Here is a 16,773-nt window from a genome sequence, read left to right as displayed (position 1 = left end):
GATTAAACCAGGAAACAGACACAGATGTTCTGTCACATGTTTCATGAATATCTAGAATTTGACATTTTGTATTCAAAACTAACAGTGGACGCTTTCATATTTATCAAATATTGGTATTTAATTGATACAAGTTCTATAAAATTGAACTCTCTATCTTTTCTTCTGACTATGTTTATTGTCAAGAATGTTTTGTTCCGTTGTTCAGTTATCATATAAAATCAACATGCAGCTTCTTTTCTGACTGACCAGTAGAAACTGACATCAAAGTGAACAGTCACATGACCACTCCTCCTCCCAGCTGATGAAACCTGTTGATAAAATCTACAATCTATCAAGAGCGAGGCTCCTCTCTGACCTATAGACACCGCCGTCTCCTGGGAGTCTCCTGTGATCATCTTGATGGCGACTCCGGAGTTGATGAGCGTGGCCACGGCCTCTTTGACCCCTGACCTGGGGGGGTCGATGATGCCCACCAGACCCAGGAAGGTCAGCTTCCCTATCTCTGAGCCGGAGGCGAAGGCCAGCACTGAAGGGAGGAGCAGAGATGATGTGTCAGAGCTGAAGCGAGCGTCTGTGATGTCACTGAGAGCGCAGTGAGCTGTTACCTCTCAGCCCCGCAGTGCCCATGTAACTGATCTGCTGCTGGTACAGCTCCCTCTGCTGGTGGCTGAGGGGGAGTGCGGCTCCTCTGCTGTTGTAGGAGCTGCAGAAGCGAATCACCTGCTCGTACGCTCCCTTCATGAAGTAAACGCCCGCCTTGTCCTGGGGGGAACGGATACAATCAGACTCACATCAACACACCACAGAACAAAAACAAACTGTAAAAAGTTTTTACTTCTTAATGATAATTTTTACATTTATGATGTAAACACATTTATTAGTTTCTATGATCTCAGCTGTTCACTATCATCAATGTGTTGAACTGTTTTTTATTGGATCTCCATTGTAAGGCCTTAAATGCTTCCACCCCCAGTTCCATCTCTGATTTGTTGACATGGTAACTTTCCAACTGAGATCTGCAGGAGGAGGAGGTCCCCCCAATGTTTTATTTCTGCTCTGCTACTTGCTTACTTACCCCCCCCCCCCCCCCCCTCCTTACAGACCTGCTGGGTGCGATGAACACAGCGAACAGCCATCCACTTCTGCTCCGACGTGAAGGGATGCTCCTCCAGACGGACGTACTCCTTCTGCACGCCCTCCAGGCCGATCTACAAGACACGAGCACAGCTGGATCAGAGACACAGCTGGACCAGAGACACAGCTGGATCAGAGATACAGCTGGATCAGAGACACAGCTGGATCAGAGACACAGCTGGACCAGAGACACAGCTGGACCAGAGACACAGCTGGACCAGAGACACAGCTGGATCAGAGACACAGCTGGATCAGAGACACCGCTGGACCAGAGACACAGCTGGACCAGAGACACAGCTGGACCAGAGACACAGCTGGACCAGAGACACAGCTGGATCAGAGACACAGCTGGACCAGAGACACAGCTGGACCAGAGACACCGCTGGATCAGAGACACAGCTGGACCAGAGACACCGCTGGATCAGAGACACAGCTGGACCAGAGACACAGCTGGACCAGACAGAGACACCTCATGTTCACGTCACAGCTGGAGTCTCCTTGTTGTTGAAATGTGTTTCACTCATGAAAACACATGAAGAAGAAACACACGGACGATAAACGAGAGTCTGCAGCCGACAGGTTTAATGTGTGCTTGAGGAGAAAAGACTGAAGTGTTTAACTGACATGAGATCATGTGACAGTCGACGGTGTAGAGCGACGGGTGGAGGCTGCAGTTACCAGATGGATGATTAGAAGACACCCCAGTTGTGTTTTTTGGTGTCCATGGAAACACTAAGTAACTACACAGAGACATGATTACAGATATCAACACACATGTGTAAGTGTCTATTACCAACAACAGCCTGATTTATATCAAAGTGACGTTTGATGTAATGAAGTAAATGCAGCTCAAACAGAAATAAAGTCTGTGTTGAGAGCTTGTAATCTCTGACTGGTCGCTGTGGGAGACTCACGGCTTCTCTTCACATGAACCAGATATATAAGATCTACCAGTTCAAGACTAAAAAGTTTAGCTGATGAAAGAAGAACTGATAAAAGTCATTTTCATGACAATAAACCACGACAGGAATCCTCGTGTCATCAAGGACTGAAATTTAACCTTCACATTGACAAAGCTAAAGAAAACTAGAATCACCTCCTCCACTCAGACTAGAGTCAGGTCACATCCCTGTTCATCCATAGTCAGATCAAATATTAAAATATTAACCAGTTGTGTGAAATTTTGCCATAATTTCTGTGCTAAAAATGTTTTCTGATGTTACTGTGACCTTGAACTGATTAGATTTCGGTGGTGAAAGGTCAAAGTTCATCCTTGAGTCCCAGTGAATGTTTGTGCTGAATTTGAATTAGTTCTGTCAAGGTGTTACTGAGATGTCGTGTCCACGAGAATGAGACAAACTGACAACCTGAAAACAAAATGGCTGCCACTCTGACTGTCGCCGGGCGGAGGATTGAAAACTTTACGTTTACTGTTTGTGTGTGAATGTGAAGTATTTGATCATGCAGTGCAGCGGTCGGAGTGTTTTTACCTTCATGGCGAGGGCGATCAGCGCTCCCTCCGTCGGTCGTCCCAGCAGATTGTGGTTCCTGATCACTGAGTCGTTGCACACACAGCCGACCTACGACACAGGCACGGATTAATCTCTTCTCCTCCTGCAGCAAACGTTTCCTTCCTTTTATTTCACAGATATTTGGTCCAGTGTGAAAACACGTTTCCCTTCAGTGAACTCACCTCCACGATCTTACTTATAGAAGGGCAGGAGAAGCCGTGGATGATTTCTCCGTCCAGTAAAACTTCTCCTGCTCTGTTGTAGCCGACGCCCGTCACCTGCAGGACAATGCCATGAGTCATAAAAAACACGACGCTCACTGAGCAGACGACAAGTCAAACAAGAGCCCGCCAAGCCAGTCAGTGAAAAACAAGAAGAATCACTCTGTTCACCACAGAAGTGATTCTCCTCTCATAGAGAATCACATGTTCAAGGTCCTGTACAGTAAAGAAAAAGTAGATCCTGCTTGACTTTCATCTATTTTCAGCTCCTTTAATGTGAATTAAATTTACAGTTTTCATCTTCCGTCATTGCTGAAAACTGACCCCTGACCAGTGTGCTGGTCCTCAGTCACCTGACCCACTTCTCCAGTCCGGCAGCTGAGACTTCAGGACCGAGGAAGTGGGTCGGTCTGGTCTCTGTGGGCTGCAGGAAACGGAGTGAACCTCGGTCAGGTGCAGACGCCGCATTACAGCAGCAACAGTGAGGGAGGTGTTAATGCTGCTTTACTAACAGCACAACGACTCAACGCGTGCACGCACACACACACACACACACACACACGCACGCACGCACGCACGCACACACACACACACCTCAGCGTGGAGTCCGTCTGATGTGAACAGCTGAGTGACTGTCATCTCGTTCTTGGTCAGCGTTCCTGTCTTGTCTGAACAGATCACGTTACAGCAGCCTGAGGGAGGAGACAACCAGAGGAATGTCAACACACACAAACACACACAAACACACACACACACACACACACACACACACACAATAAACAAATCTTCAGAGAGCAAACAGAAAAACTAAAACCACATCAGCTGTTGTGGGGAAGGATGACAGGATGTTGTTGCAGCTAAAACACCTGATTTCACCGCAGCTTTTCTTAAAGATTTTTTTTTTAAATGAAACTGTGGGAGAAAATAAAAAATTGCAAAAACTGTCTTGTATTAAAAATGGAAGGCAACTTGTTCCAGTGAGTGATCGTTTAAGGTGGAATGTTTTTCTTCGGTGTTACTTGATGCGTTATTGACGATTAGGAATCGTTCAATACGCCTTAAATGTCGATACGACTCTGACCGTGTGTTTTTATCAGCTTCTCTCTCTCTCTTCATGACAGACTCTTTATTGATGATCGGATCTTCAGCTTCTTCAAATGTAGATAAACATCAACATGATCATGTGACTGTAGATGTTTTATTTCCTCTGGAGAATAAAAGTAGTGGAGCGTGGTCCCGGAGGCTCCGGTAGCTCTACACCTGTGGCTCCAGCTCTACACCTGTGGCTCCACCACAGTGTTGCAGCGTTACAGAACTATTTAACCCTTTCATGTAAAACATGGTGAACGTCTTCACACGTCTTTAACAGGGATGTTTGTTGGTGAATGTGAGACGTACATGTCACACGTGTCTGCGGCTTCACAACATGCTTTAACACCACAAACAAGGAAGTGAGTTTGGTGACATCATCAAGGTTTTGATCAGGGACTGGTCTGATTGGTTCAACTCGAGGGAAACTTTGATCATTTTTGATCAAATTTGAGGAAAAGTTGCAGTGATTAGACAAGAATGGAAGATTGCGCAGAATTCATGGGGATAGTTTGGGTTTGCGTTAATTTTTGCGATCCCAACATCGCAACTTTCAGGAGGGACTGGATACTGTGGTGTGCCATGAGTAATGTACCCAGAGTTTCTACGATGGGCAGCTTCTTGACGATGGCTCTTTTCTTCACCATGCGCATCACGCCAAGCGCCAGCGTCACCGTCACCACGATGGGCAGACCCTCAGGGATGGCAGCTACGGCCAGACTGAAGGAGACAATCAACAAGCAACCAGAGTGAAGATGATGATCACCTTAATTATTTAAACCATCCATCCAGAACACATGACATCCATTCCTATCTGTCCCTCTTCCTTTTTCCCCCAGTGTGTAAACCAGTTTACCTTCATGGACCACAGACTGTAGAACAGAAGCAGAAGTCTGTGTCAGCCTCTTAACATTACATTACATACATATTACATTACATATTTCCATCAGTCAGTCCTTCCTGTGCGCAACACAAAGTCGTTCTACCCGACACACCTGAACACATAGCTGTCACATCTATAACATGACAACAGTCAGTTAGTTATAATCAGTAAGTTATAGTCAGAGACAGCTGATTGGGACCTCGGCTACCTGACACCGATGGTGAACATGTCCAGGATCCTCTTCCCCTGCAGCCACCCCACCAGCATGATGACCCCTGAGACACAGGGAGGAGGATCAGGTCAGACTGAACACTGGAGCTGCTGCAGGTGACGGCTGATGAACTACTGACTCACCTATGATGCAGAAGGAGTACAGAGACAGCTGCTTCCCCAGCAGGTCCATGCTCTTCTGTAGAGGAGTTTTAGGAGCCTGAACAGAAGCAACAGAGCCATTACTACACTGGAGACTGGGGTTAGGGTTAGGGTTAGCCACCAGCTGCTGAAACAACACATTCAAGCTCATTCAAACCTCTGCAGCTCGACTGTGAACCAGAACCATCAGTCCAGTTGTAGTTGTTCTGCACGACTTCCTGATTCATTTAAAATTGATTATAAACCCCTCCTCCTTATATACAAACATGAGGTTTCAGAAACCAGATCATTGGAGAGAGGCGACTAGTGATGTGTGAGCTTGTTCCTTCACTTATATTCAGATTAAATTCACTCACCTCTTCTGCTTGCATCATCTTGAACACCTCCCCAAACTCAGAGTTTTCTCCAGTTCCTATGACGATGCCCTGAGGAGCAGAGTAACAGGTTTACACACAGATCACCTGCTGTGTGTTATATTATACTGTATGTTTTATATGGTCAGGACTTCAGACACAGGAAGAAACACTGAGTCCTCGTGCTGGTACCTTGGCTTTACCACAGCGCACCAGAGTCCCCATGAAGGCGATGTTGCTGCGGGACGCGATGTCTCCGTTGGTGGCCGCCGGCTGGTGGGAGGTGGATTTGGAGCAGGGGGTGGTCTCCCCCGTCAGACTGGACTCATCTACAGACAGGTCGGTGGCCTGTGGGGATGGGGGGCAGACACAGAGAGGTTACCGAGTCTCTCTGATCGCCCTTTGGAGCTGAAACACGTTCTTGTTGAAAACAGAAACTCTGTCGCAAACAGTTCCTCCAGTTTGGTTTCACTTTAACTGTTCAGACTGTAATCAGCTGCTGAGGTCAGAGATGCAGCAGCACGGTGTCTGTGCTCAGACCAGGTGAGTCGTTACCTGCTCTGAACACTCACCTGTCACTGGAGCTACAAGTAACATTAATGAAGGTCTGTGACAGTAACATAAAACAGATAAAGAGAGAGAGAGAGAGAGAGTGTGTGTGTGTGTGAGTGTGTGTGTGTGCTTGTGTATGAGTGTATGAGCGTGTGTGTGAGAGTGTGTGTGAGAGAGTGTATGAATGTATGAGTGTATGAGCGTGTGTGTGTGTGTATGAGTGTGTGTGTGTGTATGAGTGTGTGTGTGTGTGTGTATGAGTGTATGAGCGTGTGTGTGTGTGTATGAGCGTGTGTGTGTGAGAGTATGTGTGAGAGAGTGTATGAGTGTATGAGTGTGTGTGTGTGTGTGTGTGTGTGTGTGTGTGTATGTGTGTGTGTGTGTGTGTGTATGAGTGTATGAATGTGTGTGCGCACCTCAAAGAGGCGGAGGTCAGCTGGGACTCTCTCTCCCACCGACAGACAGACGGTGTCTCCAGGAACCAGCTCTCTGGCCAGCAGGTGCTCCAGGTTTCCCGCCCTGATACTGAGGCAGAGAACATACCTGGATCAGTGACCTCAGTGAAGGGGGGTGGGACGGTGGGGGCGGTTCACCCCACATCATTCAGATCTACATCCTTTGGTTAATCACACATTTGAAGCAGAATATCAACTACAACAGGTCCTCCATCCTCCATCTGTTTCACTTCATATTGAGGCTGTTTGTTGATCAAACTGTGTAGTCAGTTTTTTTTTTTTACTCTCACCAGTGACATTCTGGAGGCATCAGTTTCCCGAGCTCCTCCAGAGACTTTTCTGAGCGATACTCCTTCACACAGGAAACACACACACAGTAAACATCTGTTCAATGATCATTAAAAATAAACAGACTGAAATCACTGACACACTCATCCCAGACTCACCTGGACAAAGGCGACTGTCACCACTATGATGATGGCCTGTGGAGAGAGAGAGAGAGACAGACAGAGAGAGAGAGACAGACAGAGAGAGAGAGACAGACAGAGAGAGAGAGAGACAGAGAGAGAGAGGGAGAGAGAGAGAGACAGAGAGAGAGAGGGAGAGAGACAGAGGCAGAGAGAGACAGACAGAGAGACAGACAGAGAGACAGACAGAGAGAGAGTGGGGGGGGGGCGGACTCTGTGAATCTTCTGATCCTGAACCTCCATGTTAAACTACATGCACAGTTTCATGTATTAAACTTAATGTACGTTGTATAGTCAGGTATAAACTCTGTTCACCAACTAGATTTTTAAAAAAGTATTTTTTTCAATATTTAGATATTTCTGTTGATCATCGTCAAAGAAGCCACATTAACTCTGCTGCTATTTAATGTTGTAGGACAATAAAACATGAGACTTTCTATAAGCACTGCAGAGAGGAGAAGTCTGACCTGCTCCGCCATCCTTAACTAACTTTAACAACGCTCTCATGAAGTCTGACTTTCTTATTTGTTAAACTCAGACAGAATTCACTGCGTGAACCTCAGTCTTGTCATCTGCTCAAATTCTACTTCTATTAATACATGAAGAAGAACAGCAGGTGTCTGCAGTGTTTTCACAGGGAGGAGGACTGAACGAACACATACCACAGTGATGCTGATGGCGTCATCAAACTGGTGCATGAGGATGCTGATGACGGCAGACGCCAGCAGCAGCAGGATGAGAGGGTCTTTGAACTGAAGCAGAGAGACAGGAAGAGAGGTTAGGACCAGTGTGTGTGTGTGTGTGTGTGTGTGTGTGTGTGTGTGTGTGTGTGTGTGTGTGTGTGTGTGTGTGTCCAAGTTCAAACGTGTGTTTTCCATGATGGAACATGTGGCTCGTTCACAGTTTACACACTGACGACTCCATAGAAACTGAACTTGGCAGTACTGGACTGTACCATCTACAATATGATCTCCATCTTGTTCACCACATGGTTTCTTCTTCTTCTGTTTAATAAAGAACCTGCAGTTTATCTCCATCAGTGGCCTCATGTTCACACAGAGGAGGAGACTTCACCAGTGTTGATTAGATAACATCCCAACATCATTATCCCACAGGTGGAGCAGGGTGGAGGGAGCTTCATGATTTGGGGCTGGTTTTCTGCCTCTGGTCGTGGACAGCTCCACGTCATCCACAGGCAAATGAATTCTAACGTTTATCAGGGTATCTTCAGGATAATGTCAGGGTGTCTGTCACCTGCTGAGGCTCAGGAGAAGCTGAGTGATGCAGCAGAACAATGACCCTGAACATCAGAGTAAATCTACTACACGATGACTTCAGACAAAGAAAATCCACCTTCTGGAGTGGTCCAGTCAGAGCCCAGACCTGAATCCGTTAGAGACACTGTGGACTGAGCTGAAGGCAAATGTTCACATCACACATCCTGAGAACATGTCTGAGCTGAAGCAGTTCTTTAACACTCGGACCGGCAGCATTCTAGCTCCCCCTAAAGCTGCCACAACGCTCTCCCAGACCGTCACGTGTATTTACATTGTTTAGGTTCACGAGCAGCTCTTGGAGTGGAAAAGTGTAAGTACTTCTCCTTCTTCATATGTCGTGTCAGGGGTCAAAGGGGTCAGGGGGTGAGGGGGTGAGGGTAGATTACATTAGAGATTGATTGACTATTAGTGATCGCACAGCACTGCCTGACGCACCTGTGGCACACACCTGCATCTGGAGACGGTGTTTTGCTCTCATGTCAAGAGCCGCTGTCGCTGTTCGCTCTGAGGTTTATTGGATTGTTATTTTTTGTTGTTGTTTATTATTTCCAACAGCCCAAGGTTTTTTTTTTTTTTTTTTTTTTTTGTTTTTTTTTTTTACAGTCGTTCCATGGATGTGACCTAGCCTACGAGCTCTCACAGAGACCGGTGTGGTGTGTGTACTGGACTAGACAGTTGACATTTATTAGGCTGCATTATAATTCCTTATTCATTATAAATGAGGGTGATTTTAGATGTTGCTTACTGTTTATAGCCTACAAGCCAACTATTTACAAAATCAAGGTCTAGTTTGTTCTCACTAAATAATGTTTGCGAAGTGGCTGCGTCATTTTTTTCTGGTGGCCCCGCCCACAGCAACACATCACTCACATTTTCCTAACTGGGAGCCACTGAACACAATCTACTGCAGGTACCGACACATACACCTCCATGTCAAAGAACCTGAACTGTCCCTTCAAAGCTGGAACGTCTGGATGAGGTTCCATCTCAGACTGACTGACATGTTACCTGTGAGATGTATTTCCTCCATAGCGGCTCCTCCTCACTGATGTCGAACTCATTCCAGCCGTGGTAGGCCCTCCTCTGGCTCACCTCCTCCTGGGTCAGACCCAGCTGCAGGTCGGCCTGTCAGACCCAACACAACACAGATATATACGTCACACAGACGTTATTGTGGCTCCAATGCTTCTTCTTCTGACCTTATTTTATGAAGAGAACCAAATCTGTCATCAGTCAGCCAATCAGAAGAGAGGCTCAGAGCAAAGATACACATGATTATATATATAATGGAGGAATGGGGCAAAAACTGGAAAAATGTCATGCTGAGGTCAATGACCTCTCAAGGTCACCAGAGGTCAGATACAAACTGTCTCCATTTCTGAAATAAAACCTCAGGGTGTGAAGATTAAGTTGTTTTTCTGCCCCACTCATGTGAACACATCAACAGTCAGTCACAGCTGTGTGTTCTGGTCTGAGGACACCCACCTGCAGGACACACACTACTTCGTTGACAGGGAGTTCACTGGCTTTTCTGGAGGTTAGTACTGGGACCATGGTCTCATCTTCACTGGAAGGTTGTCTCTCGGAAAGCTGCAACACACATAAACACACACACACACGTTAAACCACACAGGAAGCACAGAAACAAGTTTGTCTACACTGAGCTCCAGGACTTGTGTCTGTGGAGACGAGCCAGTCTGAACAGTCAGCTGACCTGCGTCCTCCTCCACTCATCACAGCTCCGACCACAGTTACTGACACTGGTCTGCTGCAGCCGCCTGGAGCTGAAACACACTTCATCATTGGTTTTATTCTGTCTGTAATTTTAAACCCAGAGGATTGAAACTGATGATTTTCTCTTCTGTGATGTGATGTTGATGTACCAGAGTCAAAATCAATCCTTTTTTTTTTTAATATGTTTAATTATTTCTTTAGTTTTTTCCTTATTGTTTCTCTCTTTATTTAAAGTAACATACACCTCATGGTATATGTTATTACATCCCTTCATCCCCCATATCCCATAGCAAGACTAGCGCTGAACAATTAATCAAAATATTATGGAAATCTCTGTCTGTGATAAGTGAAAGCTGCAGTTTTTTGTTAAAGGTAAAATGTGCCACAACGTCAGACCAGAAATGAAGAGGGATGCCTCGGTCTATAAATAACTTTCTGCAGACGTAAAGGAACATGTTTGTTTTGTACAAGAACAAAAATCACATCATCATTTTCATGATTTTCCCCTAGGGGTTGAATAAAGTATCTATTTTTACATTTTTTTCCAGTGAAAAAAACCATGTCACAATGACTCATGCCACAATATCTGCCAAAATAACAATGACCCAACTACAATGCAGACACAATGGAGATATGAACACTAACAGCAGGTGTGAATGCAGAGCTGTGACCAGACGACTTTACCTCACAGAGTTCAGACTCTCAGCAGCTAAACAGACTACACTGAAACATCAACACCTTCCCTCCAGTGAGCCGAGGAGCTTTAATCCACTGTACACCAGCTCAGGATAAATACAGTCAAACTTCAGAGTGTTTGTGGTTTTCAGGCTGAAACTCCCTCATCTACTTGATTTATGGTCCTAGCTGAGAGACTTAACTCGGGACAAAGTCTCACTGCACAGTTTCATTTTCTAGCTGCAAACAACAGCGTCAGACAGTCAGAGGAGGGACAGTATTTCTGGGATAGATCAGCTGGTCAGAGCTCAGGCAAATAAAATCAAACCAGATTCTTTACAAAGCTGTACACAAAGAGGAGGGAGTTTCTCGTCTTCTTAGCTCACATCTTAACGAGCTCCACCTGTTACATCAACCTAAACCCAAACAGCTCTAACCTCAACACAACCGTGTGATTCAGGAAGTACCACCTGAGAGATCAAACTCAGGGCAAAGTCTAGCAACTGATTAAACCTCGTTTAGGCCTCAGCTGAACTGCAGACGTCCTGGTCAGTATGGAGAGCAGGAAGGACTGCAGCTCCAGCACCATGTGACTCCTGTAAAACAAACCTCTCCTGCACAGCTCTGTGGGGTTTCATGTCTCCCCCACTTCCTGCTGAGCAGCGTGAGAATCCACTTGTATTCCCGCCCTGCGGTGGACGGATTCTCGGTATTTCTCATCTACTGTCAATATTTTCACAGTCTGAAGAAGAGAAGAGTTCACCTGACAGAGGAACAGGCTTCAGCTGGGGGGTCGCAGTAATCTGCCACCCAGCTGCTGAATGTGATGAATAAACCAAATAAACCACCTGAATCAGCAGGATTCAAACCCCAGACAGGAAAGTTTTCAATGACAAATGAACAGCGGGTGAATAATATACCTGAGCTGCTGCTGCAGAGCTGGAGAACAAGTGGAGGAGACGTGACAGCTCTGACATCTCGCCACAGAAACACCTGACTCAAATTTAACGCGTTAAACTGTCGTCTAAAACACTGATGTTAGGGCTGTTGTTCATCTCATTTTATTTTCCATTAGGAGTTTTTCTGCCAACAATTATGAAGACAAGATAATCGTGATAAAACTATTATTGTGCCGCATTCTGTTTCACAACACATTTCATCTCCTCTACAACCCCACTATTTTTATTTCTATATACTGAATCTATGTTTAGTAGTTTTCAGTAGGTTGTGGAACTACACTGATGTTACAACAAAGGGTTATCTTATTTATTTTGATTAAAATTTAATTTTCAATTTTCATATTATATATTTAATTGTATATATTTAGATAATATATATTATTTATTATTTTATTTATTTATCTAATTTTCTTAATCTATTTTTTCTTATTTGTTTTTCAGTTAAATTGTGTTTGAAGTTAAAGAAAGTCAAAGTTAAAAGGACAAAGTTCAAAACATGCGTGGTGTTTTCAAAGGCAATAAGTGATTGTGTTAAATAATCCTAATCTCAGTATTGATCAAAATAATCATGATTAGGATTTTTGCCATAATGGAGCAGCTCAAGCTGAAGACCAGATTCCACATAAAAACAAAACAGAAAACTGCAGCAAAATCAGAGGAAAGTAGAGAACAAATATTATTAACCACTTCAGCCAGAGGAAAACACACAATTCATTTACACTGTCAAGAAAACAAGACACAAGGATGCAGATGAAAACAACAGACACCAAACAGCTGTTTCCTGCTGATGCTTTGTTACTTCTAGATATTTAAAACATCTCTTTTGGAAGTCAGGCTTTGGAACTGAAGTTTGTCATGTAAACCAAACTGCTCAGTGCATCAGTGTTGAATGAAGAACTCTTTTGTTGTGGATACAGATCACATCAGGAAATAACCGCTCACAGTGGAAGTAAACAAAGTTGTGACCCAGCTGATATTTACAACGAGCATTAGAAGTCACAGTCACTGTCCACGAAGAGGAGGACTTCAATTTAATCAGACGTTTACAGCAAGTCTTTAGGGTAGAGACTTAATTATCTTCCTGTTTTTACTGTTAATTAAGTGGTGATTATTTCGTTAAGAAAAGAAACATGTTGATTTTCTCGGACTTACGACCACCTGTTATCACACTTTGGTCTGGGGCTTATTTACATCATTGTTTTATCTGCTAATTATTCTTTTGACTGATCAATGAAAAGGTTTGTCTAGAAAATATCAGAAAACAGTGAAAAAAATACAACTTCAAATGTTTTGTTTTGTGTGAACAACAGTCAAACACAGATCTTCAGTTTCCTGTGTGTGACGAAGCATCAGCTCCTTCTGCCTGAGAAGCTACAATCCGTAATTGTTCAACACTATAGTTTAAAAACACACTAAACCGGTTAGTTGATTATCAAAATAGGTAGATTAATTTCCTGTCAATCAACTAATCGACCAATAAGCTTTGCTAGCTGTGTTCAGAAAGTAACCAGCTGAAGAACAAACGATGCTAACGTTTCACACTTGTACAACAAGACTAGCTGATGATGACTTCCTGCAGCAGTGGGTGTAATCACCTCTGATCAGGAGGAGGACAAAGAGAAGACAGGCGTCTCATGTGTCCTGTCTTCCTCCAGATAACGTCTCCAGATCCACCACGAAGACGCTAATCCACTGACTCGGCTGCATTCACCAACACTTAGGCTCTAAGCAATAGCTCACATGTCCTCACCACAGAGACTCCACTTCACAACTCTCGGTCCTGATTTAACCAAACAGCGAACAGTGGCATCTACGTCCTCTGCTGCCTCTGTTCCTCTGAGCAAACGCCAACAGAACAGCTGATCCTCCCTCAGTGAACAGAGGTCAGGCCTTCAGGTGAGAGGCTGAGGGGATCGTCTCTGATTAGAACTGACTGGAGCTTAAAGCAGGACACTGTTCTTCCTGTCTCCACCTGAGACATCAGGTCTCTGCTCTGCCCTCTCCAGGATGGGAGGAGAACTGCAGTCACAGGCTGAACGTTCAAGGCTGCAAATACAAGTTGGTACAATGGATTCCCATAGTTACCAGTTTTTAAAGTGGCACAAGAGAACCATGATCTCCAATTAAATCACAACACCACAGCACCGCCAGTCTAAGGACTCAAATCAGTACATGACAATAGAACCCGGATGAAGTGCAACAACCACTAAATTCTTTATACATTTTTATGTTTGCACATGTACAGAAATGTTTACTTGCATTTCTATGTTATTCTATATAGCATATCTAATGTATCCTATTTATTTAAGATTCTGTTTCTATTCTTATTTTATTTTCCGTATTATATTTTTCCCTTGAGCTGCTGTGTCAATTTGAATTTCCTCTACAGGGGATCAATAAAGGTTCATCTCATCTTCAACTTCTCAAACACCAGCACAATCCACTTTTCCAGTGTCCATCTGAATAATCAAAATGTTCCTGTTTTATTACATTATGCAAAAAGATGAAAAAGATGGCTGAGCACAGCGTTTCTATAAGAGCTCAGTCTATATTCTGTCTTAAGCTTATTGTAGCGCTAAACAATTATTTGATTAACGTTGTTCAACTGACAGAAAATAAGAGAATCCTTCAGTCAGTTATATAAATCAAAAACAAACATTTTTGATTTCAGCTTCTAAAATGTGAAGATTGACTCAGTTCATTGTCTCATCCTTCAGAGGTTCATCTGAAGACTGTCTCATTTCAAACACATCCTTCTTTTCTTGGACAACCAAGGCTCCACAGGTGGATCCTTCATGGTCCAACATATCCCAAGATGCATTGTGCTCTGGTAATGAAAGCAAATAACAGTAACAGAGAGCCTGAGTATCACACTGTAAATGTCAGTGTTGTGTTTCAGCTCAGTTCAACAGCTAAAGGTAAAACTGTTAAAACCAAGAGAGTGAAAACAAAAGTTTCTGTGGGGAAAAAAAAAAAAGAGTTGTGTTGTCACGGTTGCTAGGCAACAGGGGCCACGCTTTGCGAAGCAACGGTAAGGGCGGGAACAGCTGGTGACGCACAGTGAAAATCTTCTATAGACCAGACTGTCTCATTTCAGTTTGGACTTCATGGGTCCTCTGGAGAACGTGGACCCTGAACCAGGAAGCTGCTCTTCTGCTTTATTTCACTGTAAATTGAAGGTCTTTTTTATCTTTGGTTTTGTTCTGTTGGTCGCACAAAATACAACTTTAAAGACTCGCCCTTGGACTCCTGTTATAGACTCTAGGTTGAATTCATCATTAGAAAAAACATAGATGGATTCATTGATAATGAAACAATCATCAGGCGCAGACAGTCATATGGTAAATAGCTGGTGAAATGATGTTCTCTCAGTTCAGACGACTGATTGATGTGAGGGTAAACAGCTCAATCACTGAGATTAATAACTTCCTGGGGAAACATGTATGTGATTTGCATTTGCACTGATTAGAAACTGTGAGTGCCTCCTCGAAAATGAGAACATCTTCCTCCTGATGAAGACGAGCGATCAGAGAAGAAAAGCAAGAAACCCCAGACTCAACAGTGGAAGCAAAGACAAAGAGACGACTAATATCTGAGATGCTGTGTGTTCGAGTTTTAACCTGGAGGCTAAGCTAGAATCTGCTCCTCAGACTATCTGAAGAAGTTCTGTCGAGGCGTTTGGAGATATTAGTTAGGAGATAGTGTGGATGGGAATGGGACGTTGGCATTAAAAAAAAACTACAAAAACCATCCCCCAATTCCACTCCTGCTGCTGTTCTATGCTCAGACATCTTTGCCTACAGACACACAACGCTGTGTTTTGAAATCTGTTTTTTCTGTTTTATTTGTTTTTCCGCTGAATTGTATTTGAAGTTAAAGAAAGTTCACTGTTAAAAAAAAAATTTTTTTTTTTTTTTTTTTTTTTTTTAAAGTTCAGTAAATGTTTGGCGTTTCCAGAGTCAATGAGTAATCATGTTAAATAATCGTGATCTCAACATTGATCAAGATAATCGTGATTATAATTTTTGCCATAACGGAGCAGCCCTCCATAAACCAATGGAAAACCGTGAATACAGCAGCAACAGGTTTTACTGGAGGCTGATGGTCAGTGTCCTGTCCTCACCTCCTCCAGCCTCATTTGACTCCTGACATTCAAACATGCAAAAAAAAAAAACAGACAGATGAAACAGTGAGGTGGACAGGTCTCAGAGACTTGTCAGTGAACAGCCTCCGTCCTGCCCTCGTTACACTCTGCAGCTTTTATCATCATTTCCCAGCAGCTCCAATTAGATCCAGGTCAAACTCTATTAATGGACTGAGAGCTCGGTGTGGGCCGAGTGCCAGGTCCCTGCAGGGACGCTCATCTTTCCTCAAGTGTTGCACTCGAACGCCTCACCTCATCATCGCTCAACACACAGAAGAGGTGAGCTCAGACGTGACAGATTAACTCCTTCATGACCAGGATCTGGCTGTAACGTCTGCATCATCACGGTGCATTTACAGTTCGGAGCTCGCTGGCGTTCAATTGCTGGAAGGCTCACAACACGGGCGTGTTTTTCCTGATCCAGCCATGTTGGTAAATTGTTACCTGGCTGTGCCTGCCACCTCAGTCCCCAGTGAGACGGTTTCCTTGACAACAGATCTGCCCTCACTTCCTCAAACAGAATAAAGCTCCAGTACCTTTAAAGGTGTAATGTGTAAGATCGTGCTACTTGCTCCACCTCCATAGGAGGCAGAATTTCACCTCTTTGCCGCTGTCCAGTTAATTATGTTGTTGTTTTCCCCATGTTCCTTATAATTTATTATTTATATGTGCATTTATTGTGGATAGTTAAAATTGTTGATGGCACTGAAACAAATTATGAGTACTTTTAATACAAACAGTATTATATTTACCTATAAAAATATGAAGGTAAGGGGATACTGCATGACACATGGGTGTCACACTACAGCAGCATGAAGAAGGGATGATGACATCATCACAAAGGCAGAATCAGAAAATAAGGTTTATTGCCAGGTAGGTTTTTACTTACAAGATATTTGTCTTGGTGTTTGGAGCAGTATCCAATAAACATATTAACAAGATAAGGT

At 43.8% G+C, this 16,773-nt stretch overlaps 1 protein-coding gene across 2 annotated transcripts in view; it reads right to left on the bottom strand.

Moving 5' to 3' along the window:
• The window catches only part of atp2c1 (ATPase secretory pathway Ca2+ transporting 1), a 32,250-nt gene that overhangs the window by 8,282 nt on the left and 7,195 nt on the right, over positions 1-16,773 (bottom strand). Inside the window, exons 1-18 of one of the 2 annotated variants that reach the window (XM_022761523.1) lie at positions 16,271-16,312; positions 9,800-9,904; positions 9,323-9,439; positions 7,700-7,789; positions 7,017-7,052; positions 6,861-6,922; positions 6,532-6,640; positions 5,756-5,911; positions 5,567-5,635; positions 5,193-5,268; positions 5,047-5,113; positions 4,551-4,675; positions 3,461-3,558; positions 2,828-2,923; positions 2,625-2,714; positions 1,104-1,208; positions 606-762; positions 356-526 (exon numbers count right to left, since the gene is read on the bottom strand). In XM_022761523.1, coding sequence (XP_022617244.1) covers positions 356-526; positions 606-762; positions 1,104-1,208; positions 2,625-2,714; positions 2,828-2,923; positions 3,461-3,558; positions 4,551-4,675; positions 5,047-5,113; positions 5,193-5,268; positions 5,567-5,635; positions 5,756-5,911; positions 6,532-6,640; positions 6,861-6,922; positions 7,017-7,052; positions 7,700-7,789; positions 9,323-9,439; positions 9,800-9,868 — 1,693 coding nt within the window. In that variant the 5' untranslated portion in view covers positions 9,869-9,904; positions 16,271-16,312. Of the gene's footprint in view, positions 1-355; positions 527-605; positions 763-1,103; positions 1,209-2,624; positions 2,715-2,827; positions 2,924-3,460; positions 3,559-4,550; positions 4,676-5,046; positions 5,114-5,192; positions 5,269-5,566; positions 5,636-5,755; positions 5,912-6,531; positions 6,641-6,860; positions 6,923-7,016; positions 7,053-7,699; positions 7,790-9,322; positions 9,440-9,799; positions 9,905-16,270; positions 16,313-16,773 lie in introns of those variants that run through there. The other variant, XM_022761522.1, reaches the window with a different exon arrangement.

Source organism: Seriola dumerili, unplaced genomic scaffold, assembly GCF_002260705.1.
Source record: "Seriola dumerili isolate Sdu_G_001 unplaced genomic scaffold, Sdu_1.0 BDQW01000415.1, whole genome shotgun sequence".
Taxonomy (NCBI): domain Eukaryota; kingdom Metazoa; phylum Chordata; class Actinopteri; order Carangiformes; family Carangidae; genus Seriola; species Seriola dumerili.
Note: the sequence above shows the minus strand (reverse complement) of the source record. Positions and strands in the feature narration are given on the sequence as shown.